Source organism: Carassius gibelio, chromosome B1 (genome assembly GCF_023724105.1).
Source record: "Carassius gibelio isolate Cgi1373 ecotype wild population from Czech Republic chromosome B1, carGib1.2-hapl.c, whole genome shotgun sequence".
NCBI lineage: Eukaryota > Metazoa > Chordata > Actinopteri > Cypriniformes > Cyprinidae > Carassius > Carassius gibelio.
The window spans coordinates 2,820,172-2,838,301 of record NC_068396.1 but is presented as its reverse complement, the minus strand read 5'-3'; the positions used below and the strand labels follow the sequence as shown (position 1 = coordinate 2,838,301).

Below are 18,130 nucleotides of genomic sequence, written 5' to 3'. Positions count from 1 at the left end.
GTTCTGGCTTTATTACTGGTGTCTGGAAGAATCGGAGTCGTCGAGAGAAAACCATTGAAAGGATTCAACTCTCAGACATTTCCAGGCAAACAGCTGATTCTGTGAAATCTACAAGTTGTTCAACAAAATATGATGTATTTCTATCTGTTATGCACTGCTGTTTATTTACAGTTCTTAATACTATTTGATGCTTTATCTTGATAGCTTAATATACCCTATAAATCTACTTTCTTCATCTATTCATAGTTTTAAAACTTGAGAACAAGTTTTTTTTTTTTTTTTTTTCAGGTTTCAGAGAGAGCTCTGCCATAATTTTAGTAACGAAGCTCATATTTTCTCGTAAAAACAGACTGAAATAGGGATAGTTTGTGTTTTTTTTTTTATATGAAATAAATTTTTCATTTCTTTTTTTGTACCTGATCATTAAAGTATAAGGCAAAAAATGAGTAAAATCAAAGCCTGTGTAGATCTACTAATGTGACTTTTTTTTTATTTTTTATTTAAAGTCATTTTACATTTGCATCGCAAGTAAATAATCTTGATTTAAGAATGTTTTCATGTTTATATTGGAAAACAAAAATATGGAGCAATATATATATATATATATAGCAACATTTAATGCTGTTAATTAATGAATTGAAGACTTTCTGCTCTAATTTAAGGCCTCATTTGTGGAAGGGTGAATTAAGGCTTTTTAAAACCTGGAGTATAAACTACGTTTTTGCTAAAAATGGAAATTAGGAACATGCTTTTTTTTGCAGTTTGTATGAATTTAACACTTAAACTGATGACCTGAGTTTTCCATATTTTGTACAAAGCTATTTAACCTTGGCGTGACGTGAAAGCGAACGTAAATGATGATGTCACTTTTATCTAAACAGTACATGTGAAAATGTCCAGACACAATAAAGAGCATCATTTTCCAGTGACAAGATTTCCCATTTATTGTTTCGTCACAAAAACATGTTCTCTGCCAGCAACAAGCCTTCAGAAAAAAAAAAAAAAAAAAAAACACATTTATAAAGATAAAACAATTTTACAGCATGCATGAAACATTTACAAGTTTAAAACGATGACGCCGTTCAGTCGAATGCATCAAACACAAACCTTCACGGTTCAAGCCAAGTCAAATACGAAGTCTCTGGCCTTTGCTTTACCAAAAAAAGAAGGACGTGGTTGAAGAAAACGACTAAAATTACAAAAGTATTAACAGATATGCATTATCCCAGTGATATTGCTTTAACGGAAACATGAGGCGAGCTGATGGGGGCGTGTCATGTGCGGATGGGGGCGTATCTTGTGCGGATGGGGGCGTATCATGTGCTGATGGGGGCGTGTTTTGTGCGGATGGGGGCGTATCATGTGCTGATGGGGGCGTGTTTTGTGCGGATGGGGGCGTATCATGTGCTGATGGGGGCGTGTCTTGTGCTGATGGGGGCGTGTCATGTGCTGGTGGCAGCGGTGAAGACGGGGCCCGTGTGAACTCCGTCTCCGGCCACCTCTCCCATCGCCTGCAGAGCCACGGTCGCCGCCATCGCCTTGGCATGCTTCTTATTGGGACTCGCCGTCTGAGGCTGATAATCACATCCGTTCACCATCACCTGATGAACACACACACACACGACTGACTGACAGCAAACAACACATCTGTGCATTCAGCCCTAAATCCATAACGTCAAAAACAATTCTTTAGCATTAACGGATCACAAAATTACAATCTTTTTTTAAGGGATGCGGGATGTATTCAAGTCAGAAAGCATGTGCCAAAGCAGCTGTAGTCAATAAAGATAAGCTTGGAGCTTTTTTTTTTTGCCAAAATAAATATAAATACTTGGTAAACATTGCAATTTAATTTATAGTTTTACCTTAAAAGGAAATTATAGTTTGTTTTTGTTTTTTTTGCAATGCAATAGTATTATTACAGTAGTAATGTGTGACTCTGGAGCACAAAAGCATTTGCTAAAAATACTTGTAGCAATAGCCAAAAAAAAAAACTTCGTATGGGTGAAAATGATAGATTATTCTTTTATGCCAAAAATTAATAGGATATTAAGATAATGTTCAATGAAGATATTTAGTACATTTCTTACCGTAAATATATCAAAACTTAATGTTTGATTAGTAATATGCATTGCTAAGAATTCATTTGGACAAATCCTAAGATGATTTTCTCAATATTTAGATTTTTTTTTGCACCCTCAGATTCCAGATCTTAAACCATGCATTAATGGAAAGATGATTTATTCAGCTTCCAAATGATGCACAAAATCTCAATTTCGAAAAATTTACCCTTATGACTTTTTTTGTGCTCCAGTGTCACATATATTGAAAATATACTTCTCATTTTAAGATTAGTGTGCATTATTTTACTAATTATTTATTTGTAATAAATATTAAAAAGTAATACAATGATGACTGGGAGATATTTACAAATATTTATCCAATTATGATTTTTATTACCAACAATACTTGCTTTAATAAAATAATTTTAATGATATTATTAACAATAAAAATCATTGAAAATAGGGGATTATAAAACAATGGGAACAAATGGAAAGTCACCTATGATTTCTCAGAGATTTTAAACTCATTTTATTGTTACTTTCAGTGTGAAAGCTCAAAGTTTTACTAAATTGTTTAGCCCTAAAGGAAAGATTCACACTCAGAAAATAAAGAGTAAAAAGCTATTTTTCATTATTTTCTATGTAAGTGCACTCCCCTACAATAATTATCTCCAAATATTCATATAGTAAACATTATTGTAATTTTTCCATATAGCAGAAAATCTAAACATTGCAGTAAATATTGTGCAGCTGTAGTTTCAATGATAATATTCCAATCACTACATTCACAACAAAACTCCTGGTTTTATTTCAGTGTGCTTTACATCATTTGTAATATTTGAAATGCATCACTAACCTTGAAGAGGAAGTTCTTGCGGTGGTCCGGTCCGCTGTGGTGCACCATCACAAACTCAGGCTGGGGCCACTTCTTCTTATTGCACATCTCCATCAGAGCAGACACCGGATGCTTCCCTGCAGGACAAACATGATAACACGAACCCGCTGGAGTGTAGATTCGGCTAGGGTTTGGATGGTGAACCATGCATTTTTTTTTTTATTTTTTTTTTTGTCGTCGCTCTATATCTCCAATAACATGTCTTAGTAAGATGAGATCGAAATGATCCAAACATATAATGCAATGACTGAGAGCCGAAGTAATAACTTAATTTCACCGCTGAGGAACAGTGAAAGTAAAGGTTCTGGAAATCCAGTTAGAGTTCATCTGGAAGTTATTCTAACCGTTACTTGATCAAAAACACTCACCTAGAAGATCCTTCATCACGACGATGTTGCCAGATTTCTGGGTTTTTTCTCCTTCGGCGACGAGGCCTGTGTAGATGAGACATCAGCACTATGATCTCAGTGGTGTCCGTGTGATTTGATGATTCCTGCACGGTCTCGTTCTTACCCTTGCGGTCGGTTTTGAAGTCTATGATGATGGGCTCCACCGTTCCTTCCCTGTGCTTCCCCAAACCCTCCCCTGACCTCCATCCCATCTTCCTCATCAGTAACTCCCCCATCCCGCCCGAGACCGGTGCCGCCCGAAGGAACTGGTCCTGAGTGGAACGGGACAGATCCAGACAGAGAGAGAGAAAGAAAGAGGCAAACCAAGAGAAACAGGAAGTAGTGAGAGAACGGCTCATTCGGTGAAGCTCGGACACTAGAGACGTTTTAATGATCATTAGATATTAGATTGAACAGCCTTCTGTTTTAACTATTTCAAGAATATGGAAAATGTTTAAATACGGAGTCCTTTATTTCTCACCTGCTGTAGGTCTAAATGACTAAACAAGGACGAATAGAAATAAATAAATAAATACACAATACCGGCCAAAAGTTTTGAATATTTACATTTTGTAGTGTTTTTAAATAAAGTCTCTTCTGCTCACCGAGGCTTCATTTTATTTGATTAAAAATTAACTAAAAATGGCAATATTTGTGAAATATTATTTTAATTTAAAACAGCTGTTTTTTAAGTGAATGTATGTTAAAGTGTAATTTATTTCTGTGATGCACAGCTGTATTATTTTAAGCATCATTCCTCCAGTCTTCAGTGTCACATGATCTTCAGAAATCATTCTGGTATTTGATGCACGAGACATTTCTCAAATGTTGTTTTAAAATGATTTTTTTTTGCTGCTCCATATTTATGCAGAAACCCATTTTTAGTATGTTTATCTAAAATTACTTTTATCCATAAAGGATGCATTGAATTATCTCAAAAGTGACAGTGAAGAGACATGTTACAAAAGATTCTAAATTCTGTTCCTTTGAACTTTCTATTCATCAAAGAACTTTTTTAAATAAAATGTATCGCATGTTTGTTTGTTTTTTTAACAGAAATATTTCTCGAGCAACAAATATTAGAATGATTTCTGAGGATCTTGTGACACTGGAAATACAGCGGTGCATTGCAGAAATAAATCACAGTTTAACAGCTACTCACATTTACAACAGCAATTTTAAACAGTAAAAATATATCACATTTTCCCCAATATTTTCAATCAAATAAACACATGCTCAATGAGCAGAAAATGCTTCTTTCCAAAAACAATTCCTATCTTTTGACCGCCAGTGTGTATTTTCCATCACACATGAGTAATAATTTGCGAGCCTTCAGCAGGCGAAGCATGACCCCCGTCCTGAACAGATCTCAGGGGCTCTGAGTCAGTTCAGTGCAAACAAACACACAAACAGGAGGACAAGGCAGAAATGCATCAGTTCACACACAAATCCACATGAATAGAAGGAAGGGTGCTGGAGGACGTACGTACCTAGGCCCCCATCACCGGCTGAGCATCTGACGTGAATAGAAGGGGCCTGACTGTGACCATGGCAAAGAGGCAGCTACAAGGACTGACCCTGCAACAAGTTTCCATACAGAGGGGTGAGAGTTCACAGGTCAAACTGTGAGCCCCCACCCCTCGTCCATCCTATGTCCCAAACCCAGCATCATCCCGAGCAATGGGCCTGAACCTCGCACCCACTGGGTGCCAAATCCCACAGTTAGTGCATGACCAGGCCCTTTTGACACGCCAATCACATTTAAGACTAAAAACCGTGAGTCTTCTGTGTTTGGACCCCGCTCTCAAACTCAAGAGTGAGCTCCAAACATCCCCTCGTCGTATCTAGACAAAGTTGGCCATTTCTGTGAGACTGTCCGAGCTGTATTTGGTTGTGTGAATGTTTGGTGTCTCGGTATAGAGAGTAAAGCATGGTATTTTGCTTGCTAGTATCTTAATGTTTTTAAGGTTTGCATTACACAGCGGTCAGCAGCCAAAGACGTCAGGACAGAATACAGCTCTCTGCTAAATTAAAAGGGTCGTGCTGTGTACATTTAATAGGGTTTATACGTTAAGAAGCGTCTAAAAACTTTTCCAAACTACTCCAAGTGATTTGTCACTTTAAAAATAATAATAATATGACAGGAACACTAATTATCAATGAATCACTACACTGCTGTTCAATATTTGGGGTCAGGAACTATTAGGTTTATTAAGGATGCTTTAAATTGATCAGAGTAAGTAACTATAGTGTGTCAGCATTTAAGTTAATTTAATATTTGCTTTACATTATATAGATACTATTATAATATTCAAGTCAATTTGATGAGAGAGCCTTTATTTTTATAAATTTTATTTTAGTCATTTTGTTATATGCTTTTGTCATTTTTAAATATTTGCATATATCTTTAGCCTATTCTACTTTTTTTACTTTTTTTTTTTGTCAAGGCATGACAAAAAAAAAAATGTTATATATATATATATATATATATATATATATATATATATATATATATATATATATATACACACTATTATAGTATTTATGAATATTTTGAATGCCATTTTTTGTAAAATTTTTGTAATTTTGCTATCTGCTTATGCCATTTTTTAAATTTCAATTAAATTTTTTTTAACAAACAACAAGCTTTCAAATAAATGCTGTTCTTTTCGAGCTTTCAGTACATCAAAGAATAAAACACAAAAGTTGACAAAAGTATAAAAACAGTTTTCAACTTTGATAATAATCAGAAATGTTTCTTGAACGGCATATAAGCATAATTTCTGAAGTAAACACTGAAGACTGGAGTCATGATGTTAAATATACAGCTTTGATCACAGAAATAAATTACATTTTACTGCAGGTTCACATAAAAACAGCTATTTTAAATTTAAATAATATTTCACCATTTTTAATGTATATATTATCAAATAAATTTAGCCTCGGCCTCTTTTTTTTATACATCTTACTGACCCCATATTTTTAAATAATAGTGTACAAAATTAAACCACATCATGAATCTAACTATAGTCTGTAAGTGTGTGGTCACAGGTGTGCTCATCCAATCAGATTTCAGATCCTGATGTATAGGTCTCTCCTCATTGGTCAATCAGAGGAGGGGGCGGAGAGAGACATCCCCTCTCAAAAGACACTTTTAGAGGAGTACAGTGAGTACATCATTGCATCTGCGTGACCCTGCACAAGTGGTGTACCTGTTCAACCTCATCAGAGAGACTCAAAACATGGCGATCAGGTCAAATATCTGCACTTTCTCTTTCTTTCAGCTGACGTCAGTAAAACAAATGGAAACAAGACTTTCCTTGGACACCCTGATGTCATCTTCAGTGCAAAATCAATGCTTATTTCATGAATGGGTACTCGGATGGGTACACCAATTGGCGAAGCAATCACAGATGACATTTCTTATCTATACGAGTTTATAAGTGAGTGTTTGGAGCGTTTCAGGATCGATTTTACCCTCCGTGTGACGTGTCCGCATGTCAGAAGAGTGTGAATCTCAATTGAGCACAAGTCGTCAAAAGGGTCTGACTGTACTACGCCAACTTGCATGAGGAAATGACGTCTACTTTGAATCTTGGGAATTTAACACACAAATATGATGCAGAACACAAACCGTCAAGCACAATAAATATGTCCAACATCATAGTACGAGTGGTGCCGTCGATTCATGGCTGTACCTTCTTAATCCAGGCCTGCGTGCCGCTGTTTGAGAGCTCATCGGACGAGAGCACCTGAGCGCCGGTGGAGCCTGTGAAGAGGCCGGGGATGGTGTTGGACTGGGCCCATGCATCAACCTGTGAACCACAGTTAACACGCATAAGAGTCTCCAACCCAAGCTGAATCTGTGCGGTTCACATGGAGATCTTTGAACATGTGCCAAGACGCGTTTAAAACGGATGACGGCAACACATTACAGTGTTACACGTGACACAAAACCAGTCAACATTTTCAAAATTGAGATTTATACATCATCTGAAGCTGAATAAATCATCTTTCCATTGATCTGTGGTTTGTTTGGAGAAAAATATTTGAAAATCTGGAATCTGAGGGAGCAGAAAAATCTAATTATTGAAAAAAAATCATCTTTAAAGTTGTCCAATTGAAGTTCTTAGCAATGCATATTACTAATCAAAAAGTTTTGATATATTTATGGTAGGAAACATACAAAATATCTTCATGGAACATGATCTTTAATTAATATCCTAATGATTATTGGCATAAAAGAGACCCATACAATGTATTGTTGTCTATTGCTACAAATATACCCGAGACTTCAGACTGCTTCTGTGCTCCAGGGACACATTTTATTATTATTCATATACCGTATTTTTCGGACTATAAGTCGCACCTGAGTATAAGTCGCATCAGTCCAAAAATACATCATGACGAGGAAAAAAACATATACAAGTCATACTGAACTATAAGTCGCATTTATTTAGAACCAAGAGAAAACATTACCGTCTACAGCCACGAGAGGCTACAGGAGAACTGAGCAGCATAGAGCGCCCTCTCGAGGCTGGAGACAGTAATGTTTTCTCTTGGTTCACGTCAAATTAATTTTTATTAATAAGTCGCACCTGACTATAAGTCGCACGACCAGCCAAACTATGAAAAAAAGACTTATAGGCCGAAAATATGGTAGTTTTATAGAATTAATATTTTTTTAATTAGGTTTCAGTTTCATATTGGTTTTTGCTAATTTTGGTATGTACTTTTTTTGTTGTTGTTGTCATTTTAGTATGTCAATACTCATTTAGCTCATCTAATATTTGTTTCATATCGCTTAAACGCTATTATAATATTCATGAATATTTTTGAATGCCTTTTTTTATAATTTCAGTTTACATTTTAATCTAAGTTTACGTTTTATTTTTATCAACTTAGATTCGAGTTTTAGTAATTTTATAAGCTAAATCAATCATTTAGTCAAGGCAAAATTTCAAATTTTTAATTTGAGGTTATAATCTAGTATTTACAATTTAAATAATTTAAAAACTATGAAAATTTTGGAAAAGCCTTTTTTTATATATATTTTCGGAGTTGTATTTTTCTTCCCAGTAGTAGCAGAATATGTCAAATATAACCCATAAGCTTCTCAAACGTACTTGCTCTTGAGCCCGATTCAGCATACACATGGCATTGATGTCGAAAGGGTTTTCCGCCAGTCTCTTCTGAGCGACCGCTCTCTCGCTAACGGCCAAAGTGATGTCCACAGGCTAGAAACCAAAGACAAGCTGAACAAAATGCTTATTTGAGACCAATCTGATGCATTTTCATCACTTACCTGAGAAGGTGCTTCGGGAAAGACACTATCACTGTTCTTGCTGGTTTCCTCGGTCCCAGAAGAACTTGATGCAGATGGCTTTTCTACTTTCTTTTCGACCGGCACCCATTCTCCATAAGCACCATCGGCCTCCTTCTTCCTGTGCTGGGAGCCGGAGGACACTGGGAACTCCTTCGCAAACACCGCTTCGGTTCGGACGCCCGGCTTTATGGAGGTGCTCTGAAGAGAGAGAGGCCAGATGGGAAACACAGCAATATTAAAATTCTGTACAATATTGTTTTACTTGGTTTAATTAATTTAATCAAATACATTTAACAGAGTTATTAAAATATTTCTTTAACTTAGATGAGAATAAAGAAGCATACACACACACACACACATTTATATATATATCGCATACACAATCAAATATGCAATATCAGCAAATACTGATAAAAAAAAATCCTTATGGCAAAGGAATTCTAAATGCAAGCATAATAAAAAAAAAAAATTAAATATTAAAATAAAATAAAAAATCCAATATTGACCAATAGATTATTAAAAATCATGTTTAATCTGAACAATTAAAATCCGATATACTTTTTTCAAAAAATAAAGAATAAAAAAAAATTTAAGACGTAAAAGCCTGCTCATAATTTGACAAAATTCATGTCTATAGAAATATATTACAATTCTATACTATTTTGTCTAAATAAATAAAAGATAAAACAAACAAAATGCAAATGCAATATTTTTTTTTTGTTAAAATTAAAAAATTTTAAGTTAATTTCGGCATCACAGCATATATGATTTGCAGCATAAAAAAAAAAACAGATATTATATTTAGTCATTTAGCAGACGCTTTTATCCAAATGATAACAATGGAAGCAATCAAAACCAACAAAGGAGCAATGATATTCAAGTGCTATGACAAAACAGCTCAAACCAGCAAGCTGCATAATCCAATGTAAAATTGATGTTTATTAGAGATGTTCCGATACCCTTTTTCTCTTCCCGATACCGATTCCGATACCTGGGCTCAGGGTATCGGCCGATACCGAGTACTGATCCGATACCTGGGTGTGTATCTGTATATACAGCTGTATATACTACTAGCCCTGTGTAAATTGCTAGAATTTTTTTATGGTGTGCTTCAGACAGATCCCTCAATAAAACATGAACAAATACATGGTGAACTACTGTATTTATTACAGTATTTTTATTATCTAACATGAATTTGACAGTATTATTTATTTTCTTATGCAAAAAAGAACTTCAAATGCAGCCAAAAATCTAACACCGCAAACTAAAAAAGGTATTTAAGTTTTACAATATAACTGTATAAAAAAACTGCAACAAATAAGTCTAGGAATATAAAAAAAGATCTATTAATCAGATAATCTCTAACAAGTAAAAAACAAGTAAAAAACAAGCAACCATCTAGGCATAATTATTATTATTATAGAGATGTATTATTATTACTGTAGGCTACAACAGTAGCTTTATATATTGTCAATTTACTCATGTAAACCAAACATTTATTTTAATGGGCTGCCATGAAGATCTTTGAGTGTCTGTGTTTATGATATGACAGTATTCTCAAATGAAACGGTAAATTCTCATGAAGTGACGGTTTATGCGTTCGTGTCCTCATGACACACAGCAGAGACTACAAAACAGCGAGCTCTCGCGCATCTGTGCCAGTCACCCACAGAGATGTAGATTTTGCGGGAGTAATATTTAAATAGTATTTTGCAGTTTAATATTCACAGACACTAGTATATATTCGGCTACTGTCTGGAGCCCTGCGCTTTGACTTACACGGAAGCGACTGAACGCAGCTGCCGGTACTGAATATACTTGAGAGTCTGTAACTACCGGTACTACAGAGACATACTGCTAACCACTGATCTATAATATAGAAGCGGCTTCACTGTCTTTTGGCAGTTTAGAATGTGATGAGTGATCCAGTCATATATAGATCAGGGCTGCTAACGCGTTTTCATTTCTTCTTCGCTGCTCTAAACAGGGGTTGCTTGTGGCAACACAGCACAACTTCCTGTGTTTTCAATGCATTTTGAGCAGCGAAGAAGAACCGTGCAGCAGTTAGGCAAAGCTTGCGGTCATAACTAGGTATTTTTTAAGAAAATGGTATCGGATCGGTATATGGGTTCATGTACTCGCCGATGCCGATGCCAGAATTTGTTGTGGTATCGGAGATATTTCCGATACTAGTATCGGAATCGGAACAACTCTAATTACAATATAAATTGCAGTAAAATTATTTTATTTTAAATAAATATAACATAAGGGCAGTACCCCAAATATGATATGTACATATTAATTAATTTATATATATATATATATATATATATATATATATATATATATATATATATATATATATATATATATATATATACAGTATTGTTCAAAATAATAGCAGTACAATGTGACTAACCAGAATAATCAAGGTTTTTCGTATATTTTTTTATTGCTACGTGGCAAACAAGTTACCAGTAGGTTCAGTAGATTCTCAGAAAACAAATGAGACCCAGCATTCATGATATGCACGCTCTTAAGGCTGTGCAATTGGGCAATTAGTTGAATTAGTTGAAAGGGGTGTGTTCAAAAAAATAGCAGTGTGGCATTCAATCACTGAGGTCATCAATTTTGTGAAGAAACAGGTGTGAATCAGGTGGCCCCTATTTAAGGATGAAACCAACACTTGTTGAACATGCATTTGAAAGCTGAGGAAAATGGGTCGTTCAAGACATTGTTCAGAAGAACAGCGTACTTTGATTAAAAAGTTGATTAGAGAGGGGAAAACCTATAAAGAGGTGCAAAAAATGATAGGCTGTTCAGCTAAAATGATCTCCAATGCCTTAAAATGGAGAGCAAAACCAGAGAGACGTGGAAGAAAACGGAAGACAACCATCAAAATGGATAGAAGAATAACCAGAATGGCAAAGGCTCAGCCAATGATCACCTCCAGGATGATCAAAGACAGTCTGGAGTTACCTGTAAGTACTGTGACAGTTAGAAGACGTCTGTGTGAAGCTAATCTATTTTCAAGAATCCCCCGCAAAGTCCCTCTGTTAAAAAAAAGGCATGTGCAGAAGAGGTTACAATTTGCCAAAGAACACATCAACTGGCCTAAAGAGAAATGGAGGAACATTTTGTGGACTGATGAGAGTAAAATTGTTCTTTTTGGGTCCAAGGGCCACAGGCAGTTTGTGAGACGACCCCCAAACTCTGAATTCAAGCCACAGTACACAGTGAAGACAGTGAAGCATGGAGGTGCAAGCATCATGATATGGGCATGTTTCTCCTACTATGGTGTTGGGCCTATTTATCGCATACCAGGGATCATGGATCAGTTTGCATATGTTAAAATACTTGAAGAGGTCATGTTGCCCTATGCTGAAGAGGACATGCCCTTGAAATGGTTGTTTCAACAAGACAATGACCCAAAACACACTAGTAAACGGGCAAAGTCTTGGTTCCAAACCAACAAAATTAATGTTATGGAGTGGCCAGCCCAATCTCCAGACCTTAATCCAATTGAGAACTTGTGGGGTGATATCAAAAATGCTGTTTCTGAAGCAAAACCAAGAAATGTGAATGAATTGTGGAATGTTGTTAAAGAATCATGGAGTGGAATAACAGCTGAGAGGTGCCACAAGTTGGTTGACTCCATGCCACACAGATGTCAAGCAGTTTTAAAAAACTGTGGTCATACAACTAAATATTAGTTTAGTGATTCACAGGATTGCTAAATCCCAGAAAAAAAAAATGTTTGTACAAAATAGTTTTGAGTTTGTACAGTCAAAGGTAGACACTGCTATTTTTTTGAACACACCCCTTTCAACTAATTGCCCAATTGCACAGCCTTAAGAGCGTGCATATCATGAATGATGGGTCTTGTTTGTTTTCTGACAATCTACTGAACCTACTGGTAACTTGTTTGCCACGTAGCAATAAAAAATATACTAAAAACCTTGATTATTCTGGTTAGTCACATTGTACTGCTATTATTTTGAACAATACTGTATATATATATATATATGTCTATATCTATATCTATATCTATATCTATATATATATATATATATATATATATATATATCTATCTATATATATTTATATTTATATATATATTGTTTAACAGTAAAGAAAATTCGAATTTTGGAATTTTGTTTACATTTTAGTCATTTCTTATATATTTTAATATATATATTTATTTTTGTCACTTTTACAACAGATATCTTTTCTGTAATCATTTTTATACAAAAATTTAAACATTGATACAGATGTTTAAAACAGTATGAGACAGTACAACAAAAGCAATACATAAATGTCACAATTCAAATAAAGTTATCTGTATAATATTATATTTGTATTATGTATTGCATATAATTATTTATTGGTTTTAGTAATTTTACGCTTTTTCTCTCATTCAATCCTCTTCTAGTGATGGATACACCTGTCACAGACACAGAAAGCGGCTCTGGTATGTGTTTTGTTTCTGTTTGACTAATAAACAATAAGACAGATTTATGCATTCAGAGTCATTTATATATATATCATCTGCAAAGAGGAGACATTTAACTTCTGATTCCATCAGGGTTATATAGAAAGCTATAGACAGTGTTCCTGCTGTTCCAAAAGTTACTGGTATTTATTGACTCCTCCATTGCTTGAAATAATTGTTCTGTGTGTTCTTCCTTTTTTACTCTTAGAGTTTGTTTGTACAGTCTTTGTGATACTGATGGCGGAGTTCTTCATTGTCAGGATCTCTGTATTTTTGATACCACATCTCTCTCTCTCTCTCTCTCTCTCTCTCTCTCACTCTCTCTCTTCAGAGGTGTGGAGCAGCACAGCGTCTCTCTCTCAGACTCAGACGGTTTGGGCTCAGACTGAAAGCAGCAGCTCCTTGCCAACACTGACATACACTGAGAGAGATGGAGGTACTGTACTACTGTAAAAAATTGTGCCGTTAAATAACAGTAATTAGCAGGGGTGCCAGTAAAGTACTGTTAATTTACAGCTTTCAACCATTAATGTACCACTCTTTTTTTTTTTACAGTATTTTACCGTAAATTCTACCATGGATATTAACTCCACTGCTTCAAACAGTTCGAGTTTAAAAGCTAGCATTCCTACGATGTTAGTACTATGAACTTATTTTATTTGAGTCCACTGAGAAGGAATATTTCTTAATATAAAACTGCAAACACTTAATGTGTAGTAGTAAAGTTACTAAATACATGACTTTTGCTCAAATCACTGCATTTCATTGTCAGCTATAGCACACATGTTTGTGCTAAAGTTCTTAACACAGAGATCACCACTGTATCAGCAGCTCCACATTTACTGTCTTTATATAAAGAAGCAAAAGATCAGAATTTGTGTCTCATCATTGACTGAAGCACAGGCGCTACTCTCCAGCAAAATGGTGAACAACAAAACTACATTAAACTAACAGATCTCTCTTGTGCAAACACACATTAATACAGTTGAGTTCAGTATTTACTCTCATTATCAGTGTGTGACTTTGCATACATTTTTTTCTATGGATGTTCACAAATATTTTAGTTAATTTTTTTTTTTCATTTGGTAAATCTTACATTTACATTTTACAGTATATTACTGTTTTTCCTTGACTTAACGGCAACAAACTGTTGAAAAACACTTTTTTTGCTGGCAACCATTAATTTACGGCAATAAACTGTAGAAAAACAGTTATTTACTGGCAGCAGGGGTGCCAGTAAATAACTGTTTTTCTACAGTTTGTTTCCTGTAAATTAATTACAGTTTATTACTGTTACATTATGTTTCATGCTGTTTTTTCTTCATCTAAAATCTTTAAGAAAATTTCACTCATAAAAAAAAACCCTTTGCTGAAATTTAGACAGAGACATCAAGAATCAGCGTATGAATCACAACAATGGTGACAATCCACAAAATAATAAACAGATAAGTTCTGAACATCACAAAACATGCTACTAAAACTTAAGACAAAAGCTAAATTATAAGCACATAAGAATTCAAGAAAATAAGTGAACCATTCAGCGCCATAATTTATTCATGCCGCAATGCACGGTACCCAGCATGCATTGCATCATGAACCTTTTGATTGTCACCATTGTTGAGATTCATATGCGTATTGTCGATGTCTCTCTTTGAGTGTTGTGTACACTGCTGCCCAAAATATTTAAAACTCAAACTGTCGTTAAATCCATATGTTCTGGTTATCACACACTGTTCAATCTTATAAAATTGAAGAAACAAAAATATTGTGTAATCTCTCACATGTTTCAAGACCAAATTAATATTTGATTTCTATAGCAACACTTTAAGTCAGTCTAGTAGATCATGCCAGACAGAAACAGCCATTATCACTTGACCATCAAAATTAATATTGCTGTTACAGATGTACTATAAAGATACAAATATAGCAATGATATCAAATTTTAAGTACAAAAGTCAAGGGTCAGGAGCCCAACTAAAGCAAACACTGATTTCCACAATGGTGACGTCAAACGAAACAGTAACATTATCATCTAAATCTCTGTAATTCTCAGTAAGATCGTTTGATCTCTGATCTCTGATCTGACAGAAATAAAGTCAGTCTGGTTAATAATGAGTGAAGCTGGTAAAGCTGTTTGTTGATTGTTTAAATCTTCAGTTTATTTCATCTAAGGCTGTGGCTGAAGTCAGTTGTATTTCATGTGTTTGTCTTGTTTCTCTTTTCTTCAGTGATTCTACTCATTAACAGCAGCTGTTGATCAGTGTCTGAATTCACTCATTAGTGTTAATTCTCTCTATCAGGTGGAATATATTAGTAAACTCGTGTAGGGAATAGTGAATGAGGGTGTAGGGTGTGATTTGAAACACAGCCGCTGAGTGTCGACTTTGAACGTTGTTAATTTACGATATATAGCAGCAGCTATAGCTAACTTCTCGAAAATGATGAATATTACCCAGAATGCACTGTTTTAATGAAAAACAGTATGTTACTGTCGAAATTTGTCCGTTTTTTACAGCAATTTTTAACAGTTTATCTCTCTCCCTCTCTCTCCCTAACTCTCTCTCTCTCTCTCTCTCTCTCTCTCTCACACACACTCTCTCTCTCACTCTCTCTCTTCAGAGGTGTGGAGCAGCACAGCGTCTCTCTCTCAGACTCAGACGGTTTGGGCTCAGACTGAAAGCAGCAGCTCCGTGTCAACACTGACATACACTGAGAGAGATGGAGGTACTGTACTGCTGATGCCCCTCAGGGCCACACACACACACACACATACTTGCCTATTGTTTTTTATACTTTACAAACCTACACCAACTCAGTTCACGTTGTAGTACCCATGCCATTATACACACGTGTCCTCATAAACCATATACATTTAAATTACATTTATGCATTTAGTAGACAATTTTATCCATAGTGACTTACAGTGCAATCAGGCTATATATATATATTTTTTTTTACCAGTATGTGTGTTCCAGGGGAATTAATCTAATTAATTAATTCATCTAATCTTTGTTTCATCTGTGTTTCTTTGTCAGCTCTATTTCTGGCGATGACAGATCCGTCAGTCACTGAGACAGTCACACATTCTGGTAAGTTTATGCATGTTTTGTTATCTGGGTGTTATCATTTTTATATTTCATTTTATTATTATATATTATTTAACAGTTTTATTCATTGTAGTCTCAGATTCTTTCTTTTTTTTCTACTCTACTTCTAGTGACGACGGATATATCAGTCCCACAGACAGGCATCGATTCTATCTACTGTAGGTATTATCTATATATTTAGTTTTACAATTATTTACTGTATTATTATTTCTCAGAGTTTCTATTTCTACTCTGATTTTAGTGACAACAGATGAAGCGATTCCAGACACAGACATCGGTTCTGGTCAGAATTGTGTTTATTTCTGTTTGACTGTAGTAGTAATAATACTAATAAAGCAGATAGTTCTGGTCCTGGATTCTGATTGGCTGTTGTAAAGTGTGCTACAAAGTAACAAACACTTTTGTTTACGTCTGTGTGTTGCTCGGCAACCACTTAATCGGAACCACAACCGTTTCTGAGGAGCTACATTGTTTGGTGGAAGAACACTGTTTTTATTAATATCATTACACTTTTTATTAGCTTTTTAATATTGTAAATCATTACTGCGTATATGGAATAACCGTTTTATAAAAGCAATAATCCTTGTGAAGCCGTAGTATACAGTGAATTTATAACAACTCCACTTTGCGTCATACCTAACAACATCCCTTAGCTGTTATAAACTCTTTATTATTGCTTTAATAAACACTGAGACACATTTATGCTTTCAGAGAGTCATTTAATAAAAAAGAATGCTGCTAAAAACACTATTCTTCCACCAAACAATGTAGCTGTACTTTACAACAGCATTGACCAATCAGAATCAAGGACTGGAACTATCTGTTTAATAAATGTCATTTATAAATGTTATAAATCCCTGAGATTTTATTAAAGTTTTTCTTATATTTTAAACTGTTTTTCCCCACTCCCAATTTCTGTTTTAATTTTAGTTCATTTTTTAATAATTCTGTTGTACTTTTTAATCGTTTCAGTTATTAATGTAGTATTATTTTGTTGTTTTAATAACATGTAGTCTGTGTTTTTCTCTTTCAACTCTATTTGTTGTGATGAAAGATACGCCGTCGGTCACCGAGACAGACTCTGATTCTGGTAAGAACTCAGTTTGTTTGTTTTACTTGAATAATAATAACGCTCAAAACACATTTATGCATTTTAAGGAGTCATGTATAAATTATTAACATAGTTTGTGAGGTAGTCCATGCATAATGAACACATTAGTGTGTGTGTGGTATCTAGATATTATTTACATATTGTTGCATTAGATGCTTTTTTCTGAGTCGAGTCTTTTAAAAGGTCAAAGGTCACAAGCTCTCCAAACAGCAGCAGATCAGTCTGAGGTTTGTGTGTTTAATCTCAGGTCAGATTCCCTGGATCCGCATCGGTCTCATCAGCACGGTTCTGCTCGTTACCGCCGTGGTCCTGGCTTTATTACTGGTGTCTGGAAGAATCTGAGTCGTCGAGAGAAAACCATTGAAAGGATTCAACTCTCAGATATTTCCAGGCAAACAGCTGATTCTGTGAAATCTGCAAGTTGTTCAACAAAATATGATGTATTTCTAGCTGTTATGCACTGCTGTTTATTTACAGTTCTTAATACTATTTGATGCTTTATCTTGATAGCTTAATAGATTTATATACCCTATAAATCTACTTTCTTCATCTATTCATAGTTTTAAAACTTGAGAACAAGTTTTTTTTTTTTTTTTTGTCAGGTTTCAGAAAGAGCTCTGCCATAATTTTAATAACGAAGCTCATATTTTCTCGTAAAAACAGACTGAAATAGGGATAGTTTGTGTTTTTTTTTTTAATATGAAATTAATTTTTCATTTCTTTTTTTGTACCTGATCATTAAAGTAT

At 34.9% G+C, this 18,130-nt stretch overlaps 1 protein-coding gene across 16 annotated transcripts in view; it reads right to left on the bottom strand.

Annotated features, from left to right (window-relative positions):
- Nucleotides 1-918: 918 nt before the first annotated feature.
- LOC127948714 (protein SON) overlaps nucleotides 919-18,130 on the bottom strand; it is a 31,115-nt gene continuing 13,903 nt past the window's right edge. Inside the window, exons 7-13 of one of the 16 annotated variants that reach the window (XM_052545346.1) lie at nucleotides 8,653-8,871; nucleotides 8,474-8,584; nucleotides 7,046-7,162; nucleotides 3,472-3,619; nucleotides 3,327-3,392; nucleotides 2,920-3,035; nucleotides 919-1,601 (exon numbers count right to left, since the gene is read on the bottom strand). In XM_052545346.1, coding sequence (XP_052401306.1) covers nucleotides 1,443-1,601; nucleotides 2,920-3,035; nucleotides 3,327-3,392; nucleotides 3,472-3,619; nucleotides 7,046-7,162; nucleotides 8,474-8,584; nucleotides 8,653-8,871 — 936 coding nt within the window. In that variant the 3' untranslated portion in view covers nucleotides 919-1,442. The other 15 variants (XM_052545349.1, XM_052545345.1, XM_052545343.1 and 12 more) reach the window with 15 other exon arrangements.